The 20,927-nt window shown below is 34.3% G+C and overlaps 1 protein-coding gene across 15 annotated transcripts in view; it reads right to left on the minus strand.

The window, feature by feature from the left end:
• Positions 1-20,927, minus strand: part of CCDC18 (coiled-coil domain containing 18) — a 106,364-nt gene that overhangs the window by 75,809 nt on the left and 9,628 nt on the right. For 13 of the 15 annotated variants that reach the window (XM_035718010.2, XM_025417608.3, XM_025417614.3 and 10 more), the window contains 6 exons: positions 19,872-19,978; positions 18,627-18,755; positions 6,900-6,996; positions 4,954-5,075; positions 3,455-3,746; positions 447-565 (listed from right to left, as the gene is read on the minus strand). In XM_035718010.2, the coding sequence (XP_035573903.2) occupies positions 447-565; positions 3,455-3,746; positions 4,954-5,075; positions 6,900-6,996; positions 18,627-18,755; positions 19,872-19,978 (866 nt within the window). The remainder of the gene's footprint in view (positions 1-446; positions 566-3,454; positions 3,747-4,953; positions 5,076-6,899; positions 6,997-18,626; positions 18,756-19,871; positions 19,979-20,927) is intronic. The other 2 variants (XM_035718011.2, XM_049111667.1) reach the window with 1 other exon arrangement.

Genomic DNA, 20,927 nt, shown 5'->3' on the forward strand with positions numbered 1-20,927 from the left:
TGTTATAGGATAGACTAACCATACTAATCCACCCATTGATCAGTCACTCTTAACTACCTACCTCAAATGTATGAACTTAAAAAATAATGCTGAGTGAAAAAGCAAAATTACAAACAATATAAGCACATAGTGTATTTTGCATATGTGGATATAAACATATACAAAATGGACTGAAGAATATATACCCAATTCAGGATGGTGTATACTTAGAAGGAGAATTCTCTAGATAGTGGGAAGGGAAACCTCATAATGTCTTTAGTTCTTACTTAAACACATTTGGAAAAACTATCACACAATGTTAAGAATCAATTCTTAGTTGTGGAAACACAGATATTTGTTATATTTGTAGAACTTTTTGTATATTTTTCATCTTCTCAAATATTTTAATTACCAATTTAAAAAAACAACATTGTATTTGCTACAACTTAAGCATCTGAAAACCATACCTCAATTCTGAAATCACCATTTTATTTGCCTCACAGCAGCCAATATCTTCCTTGTTTGACAAACTACTCATCTGGTGTTTAGAAAGAGATGATTTATAACCAAACATTTCTCTTTGTAACTGAAAATTTAAAAACAAACATATATAAACTTAACATCTATGATGCAATTGTTTTATTATTCAGAACACCAATTGAAAACTTTTGTGAATTAATAGAAACAACATAATGTCCATCAATAGGAGAAATGTATAAATACATTATAAAATGTTAACAGGAAAACCACAAGAGTTCAAATAAGCCTGCATTATATAAATCAGTTGGAGACATCATATAACATAGCATTAAGTGAAAACAACAGAGGCACATGTAGTATTTTCCAAAATAGATTAGCTATATATGTTTTTCTATAGCATTCATATGTGGCAATATTTAAAATATGGATAAGAAGGATATACATGAGTTTTGGAATAATGCCTACCTCGGAGAAGAGGTGGGAAGGATTGGCATCTAACACAGTACATAAAGAGGCTTTATTTATCTGTAAAATTTTATTCTAAAAAATCTGAAGTGAATATCCCAATATGTTACTCAGATTTAGCAAATGGTATGCTGCATTGGTCTCTGCTTTTCTGTATGTCTGAACAATAGAGAATTTTTAAAATTAGTTGTGAAAAGGGGCAAGATAAGCACTTAATGACTACAACCGAACCAGGCTTTCTAGAAATGAAAAAAATTCACATTTCCAAACCATGTTATTATTAGCACTGCATAAAACATCAAATCAGGGCAGCCTGGGTGGCTCAGTGGTTTAGTGCCTGCCTTCGGCCCGGGGCATGATCCTGGAGACCCGGGATCGAGTCCCATGACAGGCTCCCTGCATGGAGCCTGCTTCTCCCTCTGCCTCTGTCTCTGCCTCTCTCTCTCTCTCTCTCTCTCTGTGTGTGTGTGTCTTTCTTGAATGGATGAATAAAGCTTTAAAAAAAAAAAATCGAAACAAGCATATATTACCACACCAATTTCAGAATCACATACAAAGTAATTCTTGATGTTGAGTCAAATGAGAATATCAATTTTATTTTATTTTTTTTTGAGAATATCAATTTTAAATGAATGTTATCTGCATCTAATTACTATCAAATTTCAAAAGCAGTACATTAAAAACCTAAACAAATAATTAGAATCCTTGAACAGTAGATATAGCAGAGGGCTGGGAACCAAGAATCATACATTCTAGTTTTAATTCTATTAGCTAATTTAAAAACTACTTACTTCCTTGGTGTATGTTTCTTCATAAATAAAATGACGGCATTGAATCAGATGAGTTCTCAGGTCCCCGTAGCTTGTTAATTCCATTACAGTTTAAAATTCTTTAAGAGTCTACCACCCATCCAAATGTATTTGAAACCAGCCATGACACATTTATATATGTTTATATATATATATGTTCTCTTGATCTCACTTTTATTTTATACCTATCAATAATGGATTTCTTTTAATAAATGCTTCAATAATGATTTCTGACCCAGTTATATTTACCTTCTTCCTAATCTCATTCATACATATGGTCATATATATAACTGAAAGAAAAATGGTGGTCAGCACTATCATAAAGACATTTTAATGTTCTGTGCATTCTAATAAGTATATGAAAAGCTGCTCAACATTATTAGTCATTAGAAAAATGTAAATTAAAACCACAATGTGATACTACTTCATACCCATTAAGGTTGCTATAATCTAAGAGATAGATAATAAAAAATGTTGGCTAGGTTGAGGAAAAAACAGGAACTCTCACACATTCCTGGTGAGAACATAAAATGATACAGCCAGGGATGCTTGGGTGGCTCAGCAGTTGAGTGTCTGCCTTTGGCTCAGGTAGTAATCCTGGAGTCCTGGAATGGAGTCCCACATTGGGCTCCCTGCATAGAGCCTGTTTCTCCCTCTGCCTATGTCTCTGCCTCTCTCTGTGTCTCTCATGAATAAATAAATAAAATCTTTTTAAAAAATGGTACAGCCACTTTGGAAAACAATTTAGCATAACTTTATCATATGATCCAGAAATTCCACTACTAGGTATCTAACTCAAGAGAAATGAAAGTACATCCACACAAAAAGTTGTACACAAATGTTCATAGCAGCATTGTTGTCAATAGTCCAAAAGTGGAAGGAATCCAAATGTCCATCTATTGGTGAATAGATAAATAAAATGTAGTATATCCATACAATGGAATAATATTCAACAGTAAAAGGAAATGAGTACTGATATATATCACAACGAATGATCTCCCAAAATATTTAGAATGCAAAAGACTTTATACTATAGTTTTATTTATATAAAATGCTCAGGGGGATCCCTGGGTGGTGCAGCGGTTTGGCGCCTGCCTTTGGCCCAGGGCGCGATCCTGGAGACCCGGGATCGAATCCCACATCGGGCTCCTGGTGCATGGAGCCTGCTTCTCCCTCGGCCTGTGTCTCTGCCTCTCTCTCTCTCTCTCTCTGTGACTATCATAAATAAATAAAAATTGAAAAAAATATATTAAAAAAAATGCTCAGAAAAGACAAATCTCTAGAGGCAGAAAAGTAGATTGATGGTTCCCTAGGGGTGGGTGTGCATACAGGGACTAATTATAAATAGGTACAAGGGATCTTTTGGGGATGATAAAAATGTTTGAAAGCTAGATTGTGGGATTATTCCAAAACCTGTAAGTTTACTAAATATAACTGAAGAGTACAATTAAAATGAGTGAATTCTGTATTATGTCAATGTTACTCAAAGCTATTTTTAAAAAATCCTGAGTCGTTCTTATACAAGGCACCACAAGTCTAAGGAAGAGTGGAAGAGTGGAAAGGTTAAATGCAGAAAAAGAAAAGAGAGTACAAAAGAAATTCATGATTGAAAGTAGAGATATGTAAAAATAAATCAATCAATAAAAGCTAATAAAGCAACCATAAGATGATGACTTCTTATAAAGCATTTCAGTAAAATTTTCTTTTTCACCCATACTTACTGGCAATTGGGACATAACTTTTTCCAAACTTCTCAGTTCCACCCTTGAACTTTCTATTTCTTGCTGACACAAATCCAGTCGCTCATTCTGTGCTGCAACACGGAGTTTTAATTCTCGGTTTTCATTCATTAGAGAAAATTTTTCTCTAAGTACTTCTTTCTTGTCTTCTAACTCATTCTCTAACTTCAGAATACTTTGTCTAGATTCAGTTAGTTGTGCCATAACTTCTGAATTTTTCACTGCCATGATCCTTAATTTTTCCTTACCATTGTTATTTTCTTCTTTTAACTGCCTATGAAGAAAAAAAAGCACAATAATGAAAATAAAATATACATTCATTTTCAGTAGTCACATTTAGTTAATATCACTTTTAAAACATTTTAAAGCCTTATTCTGGAATAATAATACCTGCTCACATGTACTGAGTGCCTACTTTCTGCACACCAGGTGCTCACAACTTTATGTGGGTAGCAGCACTATTATCACTCTCTGTTTATAGATAAGAAAATCAAGGTATAGAAAGGTTATAGAAACTTTGCCAGTGTCTCACAGTAAGTAGGAGGGCAGGATAACTCCATTATATTCAAAGTACTTCTGCTCCCTTTTCAAAAGTATAAGACAGGAGATATAACTCAAAATCCTAATTCAACATATCACAACATCAAGAAAGTTTTAGATTACATAAGGAAAAGTCATGAACTATTAGCCATAACTCCAAAAAACAGTAATTAACCATTAACAGATTACTAGGCAGTATTATTTTCAAATACACACACACACACACACACACACACACACACACACACACGCGCGCGCCTATAAAAAAAATGTCAAGGGAAGCCCAGGTGGCTCAGCGGTTTAGCACCACCTTCAGCCCAGGGCGTGATCCTGGGGACCCAGGATAGAGTCCCACGTCAGGCTCCCTGCATGGAGCCTGCTTCTTCCTCTGCCTGTGTCTCTGCTTCTCTCTCTCTCTCTCTCTCTCTGTGTATCTCATGAATAAATAAATAAAATCTTTTTTTAAAAAAAACATGTCAAACATTAGAACAATCCAATCTTTAGAACTGTTGGTGAACGGATAAATAAAATGTGGTACATCCATACAGCAGAATAATATTTAACAAAAATGAAGTACTGATATACATCGCAGTACATTCAGTTTCCTTTATCAGACTGTTAATAGCTCTGAAATGAGAAGGCTGGACTAGGTGATTCTTCATGATTTGAAGAACACATACTTTACTTACCAGTTAATGTTGTCACACTATAGGGATATGATGTGTGTGTATTTAGAAGTATATTAATATTAACATGCTTTATTCATTAAAAATCTTAATGTTGTACCTAGAAAAGAATTTCAGTCATGAAACCTATCTTTCTATGTAATTTAAGGCCATAATTACAATAAATACATTATACAAAATAATCTGTTTTAAAATGTTTCAGTTCTTTTTTCCATTTCCAGACAAAAATCCTTTTTCCACAACAGGATACTGTACCTTAATTTCTCTTTCAGAATTTCAAGGTCACTTTTATATAGACCACACTTTTCCTGTAGCCTTTTATTTTCTTTTTCACAGCTAATTAGATTTTTCTCTAATATTTCTTCTTCAACTTGCACCTAAAACAATAATTTGTTTTAAGTGGACATACTACTGTGGTCATAAATTTTAGGTGTTTCAAACTAAAAAGTAGTGATTTCAGAAATAAGCAGGAAAGTAGAGTAAGTACTTCACAAGTAGTGAAAGAAGCTAAGTAAACTTCCTGGGCAGTAACAAAGGACAGGGAGGGGAACTCGACCACCTGTTCAGAGATGGTTAAGAGCCTGTAACAGAAGGGCAATGGTACTATCATCTGAAAGCGAATGTTCTGGCCTCACAGGAGCAAGGCAAGCAACTCATGTAAGGATGCTGCATCATGTTACTAAAGGCTAACTATACTGCAATATTTTTGAAGTAATTTTTGAAATTTTAGCCACTGAATAACCCACTGAAATAACAGTCCAAGTCTAAGACAGGTAAAAGTCAAGCACGCAGGTTGGAGTGGTGGGAGTGAAGGGCTCAGAAGATCTGCCCCACTTCCTCTGTTACATCTATATAACTATAGGGCTCTGCTGAGCATGGTTTGAAACTGATAATCTTAAGTGAAAAAAAATCATCTTACCTTTTCTTCTCTTTCCTGTATAAAATCCTCACTCTCCTGAGGACATCTCCCCCACACACACTGAGCATTCTACCTCCCGCTAAGGATTACCTTATTAAAAATCCCTTTTGTGGTATTTCATTCCCACAGGGACCTTCTCCAAGGCTTTCAAAACAGTGATTTAATTTACACTTAAGACCAGTACCAAATGGGATCCCGATTTAAAATTTTTTTTATTGAAATATAGTTAACATACAATGTTAAATTAGTTTCAGGTGTATAACACAGTAACCCAACAACTCTATGCATTATGCTACACTCACCACAAGTGTAGCTACCATCTGACACCATATAACAGTATTACAATACCATTGACTGTATTTCCCATGCTGCATCTTTCATTCCTGTGACTTATTCATTCCATAACTGGAAGTCTGTATCTCCTACTCCCTTTTACCTATTTTGCCCTCCCCCTCACTCGCTTACTCTATGAACCATCAGTTTGTTTTCTTGATTTACAAGTCTGATTCTCCTTTTTGTTTGTCTGGGTTTTAGATTCCACATATAAGTAAAATCATATGGTATTTGTCTTATTATATTTTTAATAATATTTCTTTTACCCTTCTACCTTTCTTTGAACAGAATCATTAACTTCCTCTCTTTCAATTATTATCTCAAGACAGAAAGAAGTCTCTTGTGTCAGTATCCATTGACCAGACCTTTCTTCTGAGCTCAACATCTGAATATTCAGCATGTGGCCTTCCTCCAAACAGGTTTTATTATCCATCTGGTATTACTTGAGAATATTAAATGAATGTAAAAAAGCTACTATACTACTATGCAGAATCTGTTCAAGGAATCTTCCCTCTGAGAGGCAAAAGACAGACCCTCTCAGAGTGGTAGGTCCAGGGAGACCATCTGAAGGCTATACAGTCTACCCTGCCTTCATTTTCATTGAGGTGATGGGAATAAATTTTCTGATTCTATGTCTACAGCTCCAACCTCTGCTCAATCACCTCATCCTTCTCCGCATTATTTTTTCCTTTCTCTATATGTTGTTCTTCCCCTTGTCTCCTTTCTTTTTCCACTTTGGATAAAAAGGTTTCTGCTTATTGTAAGAAGATTATAAACACCAGCCTTCACCAATATTTATAAATTTTTTATTCCAACTATTTTATTATGAGGTCATGAAAATTATTCTCTGTTTTACACTTATAAACAAATGTATTCTATTTATGTCTATTTTTAGATTTAGAATATAGACAGTAACATAAAACACTGAATTGGCATATCTCCTTCTTACCTTTTCCAGTTTTTCAGCCACTTTTTCTTTATAATGTTGGAAAGCTTTACTCAGCTCTTCGGCATTATATAGTGCTTCATTCCTTTGTCGTTCAGCTCTAAAATTTAAAAAGAGATAATTAATAAAAGTAAAGAATGCTCTGCATTTTAGTCAAATTCCAAAGTAATCTATATTTTAAGGAAAAATGGATATAAGAAGTACTAAAAAAGAGCAGTACTAAAAAGGCTTAAACTACAAAATGAAGCCCAGAGACTACAAAAATTTCTTCACTATTATCAGTATGAAAAATGAAATATAAAACACTTAATAAGCTTTGAAATATATATACATTTTTATGTGTTGGCAATTTTTTTCTCTATCTGGAAAAGACAGATTAAGAGAAGTGGCCTAAGCTGTATAAATTTTCAAAGATCAGTTATTACAGAATCAGTCCACTGTCTAATATATTAAAAATACACAGTAAATCCTGTAACCTTTGCAAAGGGCAAGTAAATTCTCAAAAACATATTTCAGAAGATATATCTAAAAGATACAAAAATCTGAACAACAAAATCCAACCACTACTAAGCACTTAGTTTTTTATTTTTAAAAAGATTTTTTATTTATTTACTCCTGAGAGACCCAGAGAGAGGCAGAGACACAGGCAGAGGGAGGAGAAGCAGGCTCCATGCAAGGAGCCTGATGCGGAACTCAATCCCAGGAATCCCGGGATCACACCCTCACCCAAAGGCAAATGCTCAACCGCTGAGCCACCCAGGCCTCCCAGCGCTGTCTTAGTTGACCCTGACCTTTCCTCATACTTTTCACATTGAATTGATACTGGGCTGAACTGTGGTTAATATCATACCCACACTGAAAAGTTTTTCTATTATTTAAACCTCTTCTCATCATATTCTTTCTAGTGTAAGGAAAGTTAGTGAACCTCCTCTTGTCAAGGTTGAATTCCTCTCTACTCTAGATCTCCAGTCTTCCCTTTCAGGGACATAAGCTACCTTCCATACTTCCAGCCTTCTCTCTACTGACTTTTAGATTCAGTGGAAGTATCTCTTACTTTCTAAATCTATGTGGTTAAGTTTGGATAGCAACTGATGACAGCAGAAGTGAAGTGTCTATTTGATTCCTAAGTTTCAGATAAATGGGAACAATGAGGCATTTATCTGAAAATCTAAGAGAATATATTCCATTACTTAGTCTGAGTAGCTAGAATTAAGAAAGCATAGGATACCTGTATTTCGCACTGAAATGAACAAAACCCTCCATTTGCTTTCTTCTCTCATCCTTCCTTTCAAGCCAAACTTATCTACCTTTACTTTTATCTTTTCTTCACCACCAATTTAAAAAAAAAGTTAAGACATATTTCAACCACAGAGAAAAGTATAAATACATCTATGTACTCCCAACCCAGCTTCAAAGAATCTTCTCTATTTTTGCCTTACGTGGCATTTTTCTATTTTAAGCAAAGAAAATGTTATAGACATTACAGAGTTGACATCTCCGTGTGTCCCTTCCAAATCCCATTCCCTTGATTAGGATTACAGAGTAAACTTAGTTTTTTGGGTTCTTTTTTTTTTTTTACAATACATTTTGTATATTCCCATGTTAACCTAAACCCACAAATAATACATCACAGTTCATTTATTCCAAGAGGCACATTGTTTTCAAATTTTTAACATCTCTATAATTGGTATGTATTTTATAATTAATGGTACATAATAGTTTCACGGTGATATTTTTTCTTGATGACTACCTAAATAATGGTGCACCTTAAAATCTGTGTAATCTTACATTAAATAGATCATAGTTTCTTCCATGTTTTTATACTTTATGTGATCACACTATATATGTTTATAGCATTGCACTATATATAACCTTCTGCAGATTGCTTTTACTCAGTATTGTTCAAGAACTATGATCATCTTTATGACTATAAATCATTTTTTAAAACCTAGGGCATGCTATTCTATTAAATGAAAATACTGTAATTTATTCCTTTTTCATTTGATAGACATTAGGGTTGTTTCCACTTATACCAACACAATGCAATGAGCATCCCAGTGTACAGCTTCTCAGCAATATGTGGAAGAGTTTAAGATAATTAGGAGCTGAACTGCTTGATATTTTCCGAAGTATTTCAAAGTTGAAAGTACTATGTAGGAGCACTTCAACTTTATTAAATCTTTTTTTTTAATCTTTTAAAAAATTAGTACAGCATTTGTATCAATTTATACTCCCAACCAAAAATGTGTATGAGTTTCTCTTGTACTACACTTTTACCCATGCTTAGAGAAGCAGTATATAATAATAATAACCTACGTAAGCCTCTCAACAATCTATAATGAAAGTAAGTGCCAAAAGCAAGACACTCACAGCTTATGTAACTTGTCCAAGACCTCACAGGTTACAGTGAATATAACCTATTTCCAAAATCTCTTTACTTAACCATTTTGCACTACTACTTCTGGTATGCTATTCAATCCAGTGGGCCCTAGAGCTATTGGGTTTATTTTTATTTATTTATTTTTTTGAGCTATTGGGTTTAAATTCTAACTCTACCACTGTTTGTTCTCAATCTCTAATTGAGCTTCCTCATTTTTAAAATGAGGATGTTATCAATCTCATGTGGATATTTAAGGAGCAAATGAGTCAAACACTAAAAGCACTTAGAAAAGTGTTTACACATAATGAATGCTGAGTAGGTTATTACAATCATCACCAAATTAAAAACTTTTGCCAATATAATAGTGTTAAGTGACTATACTCTTACAACCTCATTGTAGTTTTAATCTGCATTTTTGATCAAGTGTAGTTGAGCAATCTTCCAAGCTCCATTTGCCATTTGGATTTCTTGTCCTTTACCTGTTCAGATTCTTTGTCTTTATTACTAGATTTTCCCCCTCTCTTTTCTTCCTGATTTTTGAGAGGTCTTATAAATTCTGGATACGAATCTTTGTGAATTAAATTATTTGCAAATACTTCCCCAAGTATCTGTCTTGTCTTTTTCATTTTTTAAATGATGTGTTTTATAGAACAGGAAGTTGTTATTTTAATGCATTTTAAATTTAGCCATCTTTTCCTATAGTATTTATGCTTTCTGGATCTCATTTATTTAAATTCAATTAAGTAACATATATCTGGATCTCATTTTAAAACATTCTGCCTCCTTTCATGAGACATCATGGAAACCATTCCTCTGTATTTTCTCTAAAAGTTTTGCGTTTCACAATTGGGTCTTAAACCCATCTGGAATAGTTTTTTGTATACAAGTAGGAGGTAGGGGAGGGACAGTAAAGTATCCCCCAAACTGAGAAAGTACTTTGAGACCAGAAAACAAAGCACACCACTCCGTATAGGTCACACACAGTTTTATTCAAGGTAACTTAATGGAGGGTGGGGGAGTATGGAGATATCAATTAGTAAAAATCCATGTAGAACCATGGCTATTCTCCACAAAGTCCAGACATTAATCTATAGATTTTATAAAGCAAGAGGACACATGGGGGGTGCGGGGGGAGAAGACACTGTGGTGAGATTGAAGGGTTTGCATGCATCTAACTGACAGCGAACCTTTAATTAGATCTTGTGGCACTTACTGTGCATCCAAAAGGGGAAAGACAATGTTATTTCTAATAGATTCCTGAGAGGCCAAAGCAAGCCTCCCCCTATCCCTACACCTTGATAAGCATTTCTAAGGTATGTATGTATATTTTTCTCCAAGGGTCCTGGAACACGTAGCCGGAGAGGTAATCCAGTGAACATGAACAAGACAGAGGGCCAAAAATAGAGTCAGTTTTGTCAGCACTCCTAAAGCAGGGATCTAACTTAATTTTTGTATATTAATAATCAATTCTCCCAGGAACATTATTTGACTTTTTTGTTTTTTAAATTTCAAATTGGTACCCTTTAATGCAGATTCACTGATTTTTGATATCTTACAATTGGTTTTTTCTCTTGAGATTTTTTTGTACTGAACTACATTCTATTGAAATTAGAATTCACTCTTAAATAGCATGTATCCTAAGAAAACAGACACTGCCTCATATAACCACAACTATCAAATTCAAGAAATCTAAAATTGTTACAATACTATTATCTAACATATAATTCTTATGTAAGTTTTATCAGTTATTCCAATAATGTTCTTTATAGATCTTTTTTTTTTTTCCTTCTGATCCAGGATCACATACTGCTTTTAGTTATATCTTTAGTTCATTTAATCTGGAATATCTCAGCTTTCTGTAAGTCAGGACAACTTTCTTTCTTTCTTTTTTTTTTTTTTTTTACAACAATACCTTGAATTTATTGAACATTTATTATGTCCCACAGAAAGTTTTACCTGCTTTATATACCTAATCAAATGGTTACAACTCAGTAAATCAAGGATTATCCTTATTTTGTAACTAGCACCCAGAAAGATTAAACAGTATGCTTAAGGTATGTCCTCACAAATACTAAGTAGTAAACATGATGTATGAATCTAAGAAGAAGGTGGGGTCTTGCTCTGAACGATCTGGGTACACAGACTACTGATACAAAATTAAATGTCAAATAAGGCGCACAAAAAAACGTGCTTTTAGAATCATGCCATGCAAAATAATATTCTCTTATATAGGGAAATATGAGCATTCTCTGTTTAGTATGTAGAAAAACATTTCATATATATATGTATTTTTGTGTGCATGTGTGTATACACACACACACACACACACACACACAGGTTACTCAAAGGTCTATTCTGGCACTGGTATTGAAAAGTCACACAGATGAGATCTTCAAATGCCAGAAGCTGATGGTCAATTCTATGTTTACTTGATTCAATGATTCTTCCTTCTTTTACTTCCTAATGTGATGATATATAAAGTTAAACGACCTATGACCAATGCTAACATAATGTGCAGCAGCTACTTAAGCTATTTGGAAGTAAATTATCACTACAACATGTTTTTCTCATCCTGCTTCCCTCTTTTTCTCAACTATCTACTATTTCTTAAGCCTTTGTGCTTCACCATGAGAGAAACACGTCAAACTAGGGTTTTCTTCTGTTCTCTAGATTGTTAATGTGTACCAAGTGAGAAATTCAGTAAATCAGTGAATGCATGCTGCTAAATATCTGCTTAACCTTGCCGGTTTCCTCATCAGGAGATTTAGGGTACTCATTCCTGGGAGCACACTACATAAATGACATTGTACCCTTCTCACTATACCACAGATGAAACACACACAATGTCAGTCTGTCCAACATCTTAACTTTTTGATTCTTCTATTCTTTCCCCTGATTTGCAATGTCACCTGTTAACATATCAAGTTTCCATTGTCTGTGTGTTTGGTAAAAAGGGTCTGTTCTATACAACTGATTTTTTTGTTTGTTTATTCCTATACCAACATCACATTAACTTAATTTCATATAACTTCAGAAGTCCTGGTATCTTCAGGCATGTTCTCCACTTTGATCTACAACTTCAAAACTGCCTCACTTATTCTTGGACCTTGGTTCTTCCATATGATTTTTGGGTCAGTTTAATACATTTTACCAAAAATCTGTTGGGATATTGATTGGAATTGTATTGACTATATCAATTATTTTGGGAAAAACTGATACTTTATTAGGTTTCCTTTTGGAAAAATAGTATATACTTCATTTTATTATATGTGCTGTTGAAGCAAGCACTGGTATATACTTTGCAAGTTAGATCTTATTTTAAGACTTTCAATAAAATTTTATAATTTTCTCCATTAAATTAAACAACATTTCCTTTTATTCTCATGTTTTGACATCTGGGGCCTTACAGATCCTAGGAAGACTGACCCTCCCAGGGTTAGCCAATTCTTAGAGACAGTAAACTACTCACCTGGAAGTGTACCTTTCATAAGCAATCTAATCAAGAGCCTGCTCCTCACTCCTCTCTTTGGCTCTTACACTCAGGGCCAATAATGCCCTGTCCTAATTGCCTCAGGACCAGGTACTAGACAACTCAGGACAGCCTTACACTCCAGCCCACTGAGATTATTCATACTACCCAATCCTAAACCTGTTTCTTCCTTAACTGTTCCTTCCTGCAGAAACCACAATAACATCTCTTGCTCACGTTTTTTTTTTTTTTTTTTTTTCCCATCTCTCTGTCTCCTGACCGACCCTGATGCTTCCCTGCATGGCCCCCTGCATGGCCTGTCATGTCTCCTGTTTATCTAGAGATTTGTGAGTATAACTTCCTTCTTCATGACAGTCATTTCCATGTCTGTGTGTTTAACTATACCCAATTAATACAAATCCTGAGCACATTTTAAAACATTAAGATTGTGGGCAGCCTGGGTGGCTCAGCGGTCTAGCGCTGCCTTCAGCTCAGGGCCTGATCCTGGAGACCCAGGATGGGAGTTCCACGTCAGGCCCCCTGCATGGAGCCTGCTTCTCCCTCTGCCTGTGTCTCTGCCATTCTATCTCTCTCTCTGTGTCTCTCATGAATGAATAAAGAAATAAAATCTCTTTTAAAAAAATAAATAAAACATTAAGATTGTACATATTTTCTGTAGATATTTTATTTAACTTAGTTTTTAATTTTTTACTGAGTAAAATGTAGAAGTGAATGAACTTCTGTATATGTATACATCCACATAACTACTATCCAGATCAAATACAGAATATTTCAAGAACTGAAAAGGCTCCCTGGTGTACCCACTCAGTCAATATTCTTTACCCAAAAAGGTAAGCACTTTTTTGGACTTTTAACATCATCAATTTTGCCTATTATTGATTTCTTATGGAAATGTACTATACTCTTTTACATCTGGCTTTTCTGCTTAACATTATATCTGTGATATCCATTCATGTTAATAGCTATAGTTGCTCTTTTTCACTGATACATATATTACTTAATTTATAACACAATTGATGGATTTTATTTTTGATTAACATTTAGCAATTATGAATGAAGCCACTTTGAACATTCTTGCACCTATCTTTTGATAGACACATGCACTCATTTTTGTTGCCATGAATGCTGGATCTCAGGGTGACTTACATTACTGTTAGCATAATGGCGAAATTTCCAAAGTGTTTCTATCAACTTACTCTCCTACTAGAAATATATGAGAATTCCAGGGGCTCCACAACTTTGCCAAAACTCGATATTGTGAATCATTTTCATTTTAGCCACTGTAGGCCATAATGGGCCTATTTCCTTTTGTCATCCCCATTGTTTTGTTTGGTTTCTTTCTTGTAGGCAGAACTTTAACTATTGATTCAATATCTCTAATGGCTATATATCTATTCAGGTTTTCAATTTATTCTTAAGTTCTGTTAAATTATTTTTGTTGAAAAATCATTTATTCAGTCTAAGTTTTCATATTTACCATCCTAAAATGGCTCATAGTATTTGGCCTTATTTCTTAAATCATAGCTAAATCTGTAATTTGAAGTCCCTTTTCAATCCCAATATTCCTTTTCTGCCTTGTCTCCTTGATTAATCTAATATGATACCCATTAGTTTGGTCATTATGAAAAAAAAAACAGATTTAGGTTTTAGTGATTCTGCTTTCTTGTTTTCTATTCAACCATTTCATCCTTTATTATTTCAATATTCCTAATTTCTATTTTTCTTTTGATGCTCTTTCTTCTACTGTCCTTCTCTTGACTACATAAATTAGATGTTTGAGCTCATTTTTTCCACTCATACATTAATTTTACATTTTAATATCACTCTGTTCTAAAAGTTTTCTAATCTTTATCCTAATTTCTTCAATGGTCGATAAGTAGCAAGAAGGCTGGCTTTAAATTGCTGAATATACATGATTTGGGGGGATTACATTCTAACCTAATTGTACTAGAGTCTGAGAAGGTAATATGTACAACATCAATCGTTTGGTGTTTATTGAAACTCATACTTTCTGGCACAGGGATGTAAAAGATTACAAATGTTCTAGAAGTGCTTAAAAGAATATGAATTTTCAAATTGTTGGGTACAGGATTCCATATATACATACATTAGACCAAGATTATCAATTGTCATTCAACTCTTCAACTTCTTGCTTTCTTGTTACTAGTCTAACAATTCCTAGTAAATGTGTAAAAATGTTCCCTGTATTACAGACTTGTTCATTTCCATTGAAATTTTACAACTTTAGAATCTTTAGGGCTCTTGCTTAAGTATTACTTAAACAATATACAAAGTTTTTGTTTTTGTTTTTAAAGAGGGAAAGAGAGACATGGGGAGCGGGAAGGAGGAGAGAGAGAAGGAGAATATTAAGCACGCTCCATGCCCAGAACAGGGCTCAATCTCACAACCATGAATGAGATCATGACCTGAGCCGAAATCAAGAGTCAGGTGCTTAACCAACTGAGCCACCCAGGCACCCCTATAAGAGTCCTTTTTAACTCTAGTAATGCTTGTTGGACTTAAATCTATTCTGTGTGATACTAAGATAGCTATATCTACTTTATTTTAGTGACTATTTGCCTGAAATATTTCTTTCAAATCCTTTTTTCAATTTTTGTGTCCTCATATTTTTGGCATGTCTCATAACCAGCATAAAGATAAACAATCTCTTCCTTGACTCTAGCTTTCTAATCTATTATGATTATGATTAATCTGCACCCCCAAAAAACGTCCTTGCAAAAGTTTCAATTTCAGAATGCCAATAGCCATTCTACTTCCTTAAAAAGCTCCAAATACTTAGATGTCACATCTCTACCTAAAAACCTCAATTGCCTATTTATGCTCTCCAGATTAAAATCTAAGTCCTTTGGCATTACAAAAAAGGCATTTATAGTCTAGATCAAGCCTGTATTTCTTGCCTCACTTCCTACTACATCTATCCATTTATAAGTACACAAAATTACATATTCTTCAGCAGTGATGCTCTTTTATACTTCTATGCCTTTGCACATGTCCAGAATGTGTCCACCCACATTTATTCACTTTGTGAAAACAAAGTCAATACCCTACCATAAAAATTATCCTAAGTTTTACAGAGACAACTAGTTACTCTTCCGCACTTTTTCTTAGCTATATTATGAAGCTAGTCTTTGTGTATTACCATCTCACTATTTCAAATAACCATGTACAACACATTTATCTAAATAAATAGGGCAGCCCAGGTGGCTCAGCGGTTTAGTGTTGTCTTCATTCCAGGGCCTGATCCTGGAGACCTGGGATGAAGTCCTACATCAGGCTCCCCACATGGAGCCTGCTTCTTCCTCTGTGTCTCTCCCTCTATCTCTCTCTCTGTGTTTCTCATGAATAAATAAATAAAATCTTTTTTAAAAATTTAAATAAATAAAAATTTATCTGAATAAGTCTTAATTTCAGAATATTTAACCCCACAGTTTAAACTTAAAATAGCCACATTAAGAAGCATCTCACATTTCTTTTTTCATTAAATCCTTATATAGAAATATCATCTTGATTTAACAGATGAACAAACTGAGGCTGAAGGTTAAATAATCTGCCTAATAATTATATTATTTATAATTATTTTTAATTATATATTACTTATAATTATATTATAAATAAAACAGAGCCACTGAGAAATAAATCTAGTTGACTCCAAAGCCTAAATATTTCCATAAAGTAATAGTATCTTCCAAACATATACTGAAATTTGAACTAGACTAACCAAATGTTGCTGAGAAAATATTCTTCCAAATTCATTTTAATAAAAAATGACTTATGGATTTTTAGCAGTTTTTAAAACTTAAATGTGCATGCAAACAAATATTTAACCTATATATGACAACTTTCCAAAAAAATATTTTCTTAAAAAAAACTTTCTTCATAACCTTATTTCATCATAGTATGGTTTTTGAATATAAAAAACTTTTTTGCATTCCCACCAACAGTGTTAAGAGGGTTCCCCTTTCTCTCTACCCTTGTCAACTGATGCAGCCACTCTGGAAAACAGGATGGTGCTACCATAAAAAGTTAAAAATAGAGTTTACTTTAAAAAAAATTAAAAATGGAACTATCTTATGACCCAGCAATTGCACTACAAGGTATTTATCCAAAGGATACAAAAATATTGATTTGAAGGTATCCATGCACCCCAATGGTTAGCAGCATTATCAACAATAGTCAAATTATGAAAAAAAAAAAAAAAACAACTATCCATCAGTTAGTAAATGGATAAAGAAGATGTGGTATGTATATACAATGGAATATTATTCATTCATCAAAAAGAATAAAATCTTGCCACTTGCAATGATGCAGATGGAGCTAAAGTATATTATTCTAAGTGAAATAAGTCAGAGAAAGACAAACACTGTATGATTTCACTCATACGTGGAATTTAAGAAACAAAACAGATGAACACGGGGGAGGAAAAAAGAGGCAAACCACAGACTCTTAACTATTGATAACAAACAGGGTTGGTGGAGGGGAGGTGAGTGAGGGTGGGTTAAATAGGTGATGGGTATTAAAGAGGACATTTAATTGTTTTTTTGTTTTTTTTTAAGATTTTATTTATTTATTCATGAGAGACAGGGAGAGAGAGAGAGGCAGAGACACAGGCAGAGGAGGAGAAGCAGGCTCCATGCAGGGAGCCCGATGTGGGACTCGATCCCGGGACTCCAGGATTACACCCTGAGCTGAAGGCAGGTGCTCAACCGCTGAGCCACCCAGGTGTCCCGAGGACACTTAATTGTGATGAGCACTAGGGGTTTGTGTAAGTGATAAAGCACTAAACTCATCACACTTGAAGCTAGTATTCCCAAACTGTTTACTAACTGGAATTTTTAAAAAATCTTGAAAAAAAGTTTTTTTTTAAGATAAAAATGCAGATTATTATTTTACCCTGTGTAAAAGCTGCTATATTTATATTATGATACTAGAAAATATTACTACACAAAAAAATTTTAAATATTAACATTCAGAGTTAATGGTCAAGGCTACCTACAAACCTTTATCTTAAAACATGCTTTTGCATTACTTATGTATTTCTAAAGGAAGACCCAAGTATACTTCCTCATGAATTTTATGTAGGTATACAACTTAATTTCAGAAATAAGCAAATATTACATTGATAATCATTATCAGGCTTCTAATCCCAATCCAGAATGCCAATAACATGAAATTTTTAATGAAAAATAAAAAAATTAATAGACAAAAAGAACATTAAAATTATTCTACTGCTAGATTTCTGAAATTTTTTTCATTTTAAAAATCAGCTCTGGGATCCCTGGGTGGCGCAGCGGTTTGCCGCCTGCCTTTGGCCCAGGGCACGATCCTGGAGACCCGGGATCGAATCCCACGTCGGGCTCCCGGTGCATGGAGCCTGCTTCTCCCTCTGCCTGTGTCTCTGCCTCTCTCTCTCTCTGTGTGTGACTATCATAAATTAAAAAAAAAAAAAAAAAAAAAATGAAAGAAAAAAAATCAGCTCTAATTTTTTTAAAGATTTTATTTAAAAAAAAAGATTTTATTTATTTATTCATGAGAGACACAGAAAGAGAGGCAGACACAGGCAGAGGGAGGAGAAGCAGGCTCCATGCAAGGAGCCTGATGTAGGACTCAATCCTAGGACTCCAGGATCACACCCTGAGCCGAAAGCAGATGCTTGACCGCTGAGCTACCCAGGCATCCCTTTTGTTTTTTTGTTTTTTTTAAGATTTTATTTATTTGTTCATGAGAGACATAAAGAGAGGCAGAGACACAGGCAGAAGAAAGAGAAAAATCAGCTATAATTTTAAATAGGTAATATATTCTTTTTCCCTCTACAAAAACAATTTGCTTTAAAAAGGCATACCTCTTTCCTTGTTTACTTTGTTCAAGTAAGTCCACCTTTAACTTTATACATTCATCTTGAGACTTTTGCAAACTTTGTTCCTTTTCAATCACCATTTTCTGGCTCTGCTCTAATTTATCTTCTGCCTCTCTATAAAATAAAGATTATATATATATATATATAAAGATTTATTCATTTGAGAGAGTGTGTGCACATATGTGCGTGCCAGGGGAGGGAGAGAACCATCACACAGAATCCCTGCAGAGCCTGATGAGGTGGGGAATGGGGGGAGGCTGTTCACCTCACAACCCATGAGATCATGACCTGAGCAGAAACCAAGAGTCGGACACTCAACCGACTGAGCCACCCAGACACCCCAATAAACGATATTTTTTAAAGGCTATTCAAGAGATTATTCCAGGTATACAGGAATAGCTCGACATTAGAAATTGTTATCACTTTAAATCACTGAGATAAGAGAAACCAATATTTAATAGAGATAGACAAAATTCATCGCTTGTCTACTAAGAGTCTTTAGAAGGAATGAAATGATGTATATATCTGAAATAACAGCTTATATTCTGTTTCATAGTCACGTATTGGCAGCATAACCATACAGTTCAGAAACTAGGTAAGAATGACTGTTATCAGCACTATAACTAATGATTTCTCTGACAGTTACATAAAGAAAAATTAAAAAATAGTAATTATAAATTTTGAAAAGGAAAGACGGTATTTTCTTTTTTGCTGATAATATCATTAGCTGCCTGGAAAATCAAAGAGAACCAAAATGAAAAATTATTAGAATAAAAGAGTATGACAAATAGTCTAATTACAAAGTAATTATATATTACATAAAAAGCAACAGCCTTCTTAAATACCATCAATGAACAAATTCACAACAACCAAAAATATAAAATACCTAGGAATAAAATTATAAAGTACCTGCTTCCTTTTTATCTTATTTTTTGAACTCCCAACTTAAGCACCAGTATATACTACTATGTAGGAAAACCAATGAAAAAATTCATATTCAATAAAAGCATGTAAATAAGCATCTCAGCTGAGCTTTAGTTTTTTTAGTCCCCTTAAACTGCATGCATCCTGGAGCCAAGAGGAGGTATAATGGATTGTGGAACAGGTTCCATTAGTTCTAAGACAGTCTATAGGATGCTACAAATTGGGGTGGGGAACAAGATTTCACAAGATATATCAAAAAGCAAAAGTAGGAAATAAAAATTTTAAAGCCATAAAAAGTATACTCACCTCAAAACTTTATCTTGTGCTGAAACTTCTGCTTCCAAATTTATAATCTGTTCTTCTAAGATTGGCACACTGGCTGCCTGTTGTTGAACAGATTCAAGCATAGAAACCTAAAACAAAACCGATAACTCTAAGAGTAATTCTTTTCAGAAGACATTCATCTACTTGGTCCTTTGTTTTTTTCCCTGTTCTGATGAGAGTGTCAATATAACTTCCCAATCACTGGTCAAATGTGAAGCTCACCCTATCTATTCCTTTGATCAACATTTACATGGGTGTGTCATCATCACAAACCAGTGTCAGCATGTAAGTTCCTGCCATTATCCTCAACTTAATATTCAAGACAATCGATTAGCTATTTTGGGGGGGGGGGGCGGATAAAAGAAAGGAAGATCATCCAGGAAGATAAATTCTGACCGCTGAATCCAGGAAGATAAATTTCACATAAATCAGAAAATTAAATATACAAAGGATTAAATCATTTTTAAAAGTGAATAAAATATACCAATTGAATCTTTTTACAATTTAAAACCTAATTTTAGAATACATGCTTACTAGAGAAAACCTAGAAAATACAGAAAAGCATAGGGCCAGGAAAGAAAACCTGGACTATAGCTCAAAATCTCTGTTGGAGGGAGGTTTGGGTGGCTCAGCAGTTGGGTGTCTGCCTTTGGCCCAGGGAGAGGTCCTAGAGACCCGGGATTGAGTCCCACATCAGGCTCCCTGCATGGAGCCTGCTTCTCCCTCAGCCTGTATCTCTGCCTCTCTCTCTCTCTGTCTCTGATGAATGAATAAATAAAAAAAATCTTTAAATTAAAAAAAAAATCTCTGTTAGTAAGTCAACCCTTTTTCTCATTCCCCAAATACCAACAGTCAAATTATGGCCTACTATGAAGAAAGAAAATTTATTACCTAGAAAAACTGAACAGGAAAGGTTTAGGACTCTGGGACACAACGTAGAATCATGAGCAGGGATGAGGTAGTTATAAACAAATTAAATATAAAACAGTCAGTTTCCAACTACTTACTTCATCTCATTTAGAGTTATCCCACAGGTGG

Source organism: Canis lupus, chromosome 6 (genome assembly GCF_003254725.2).
Source record: "Canis lupus dingo isolate Sandy chromosome 6, ASM325472v2, whole genome shotgun sequence".
Classification (NCBI taxonomy): domain Eukaryota; kingdom Metazoa; phylum Chordata; class Mammalia; order Carnivora; family Canidae; genus Canis; species Canis lupus.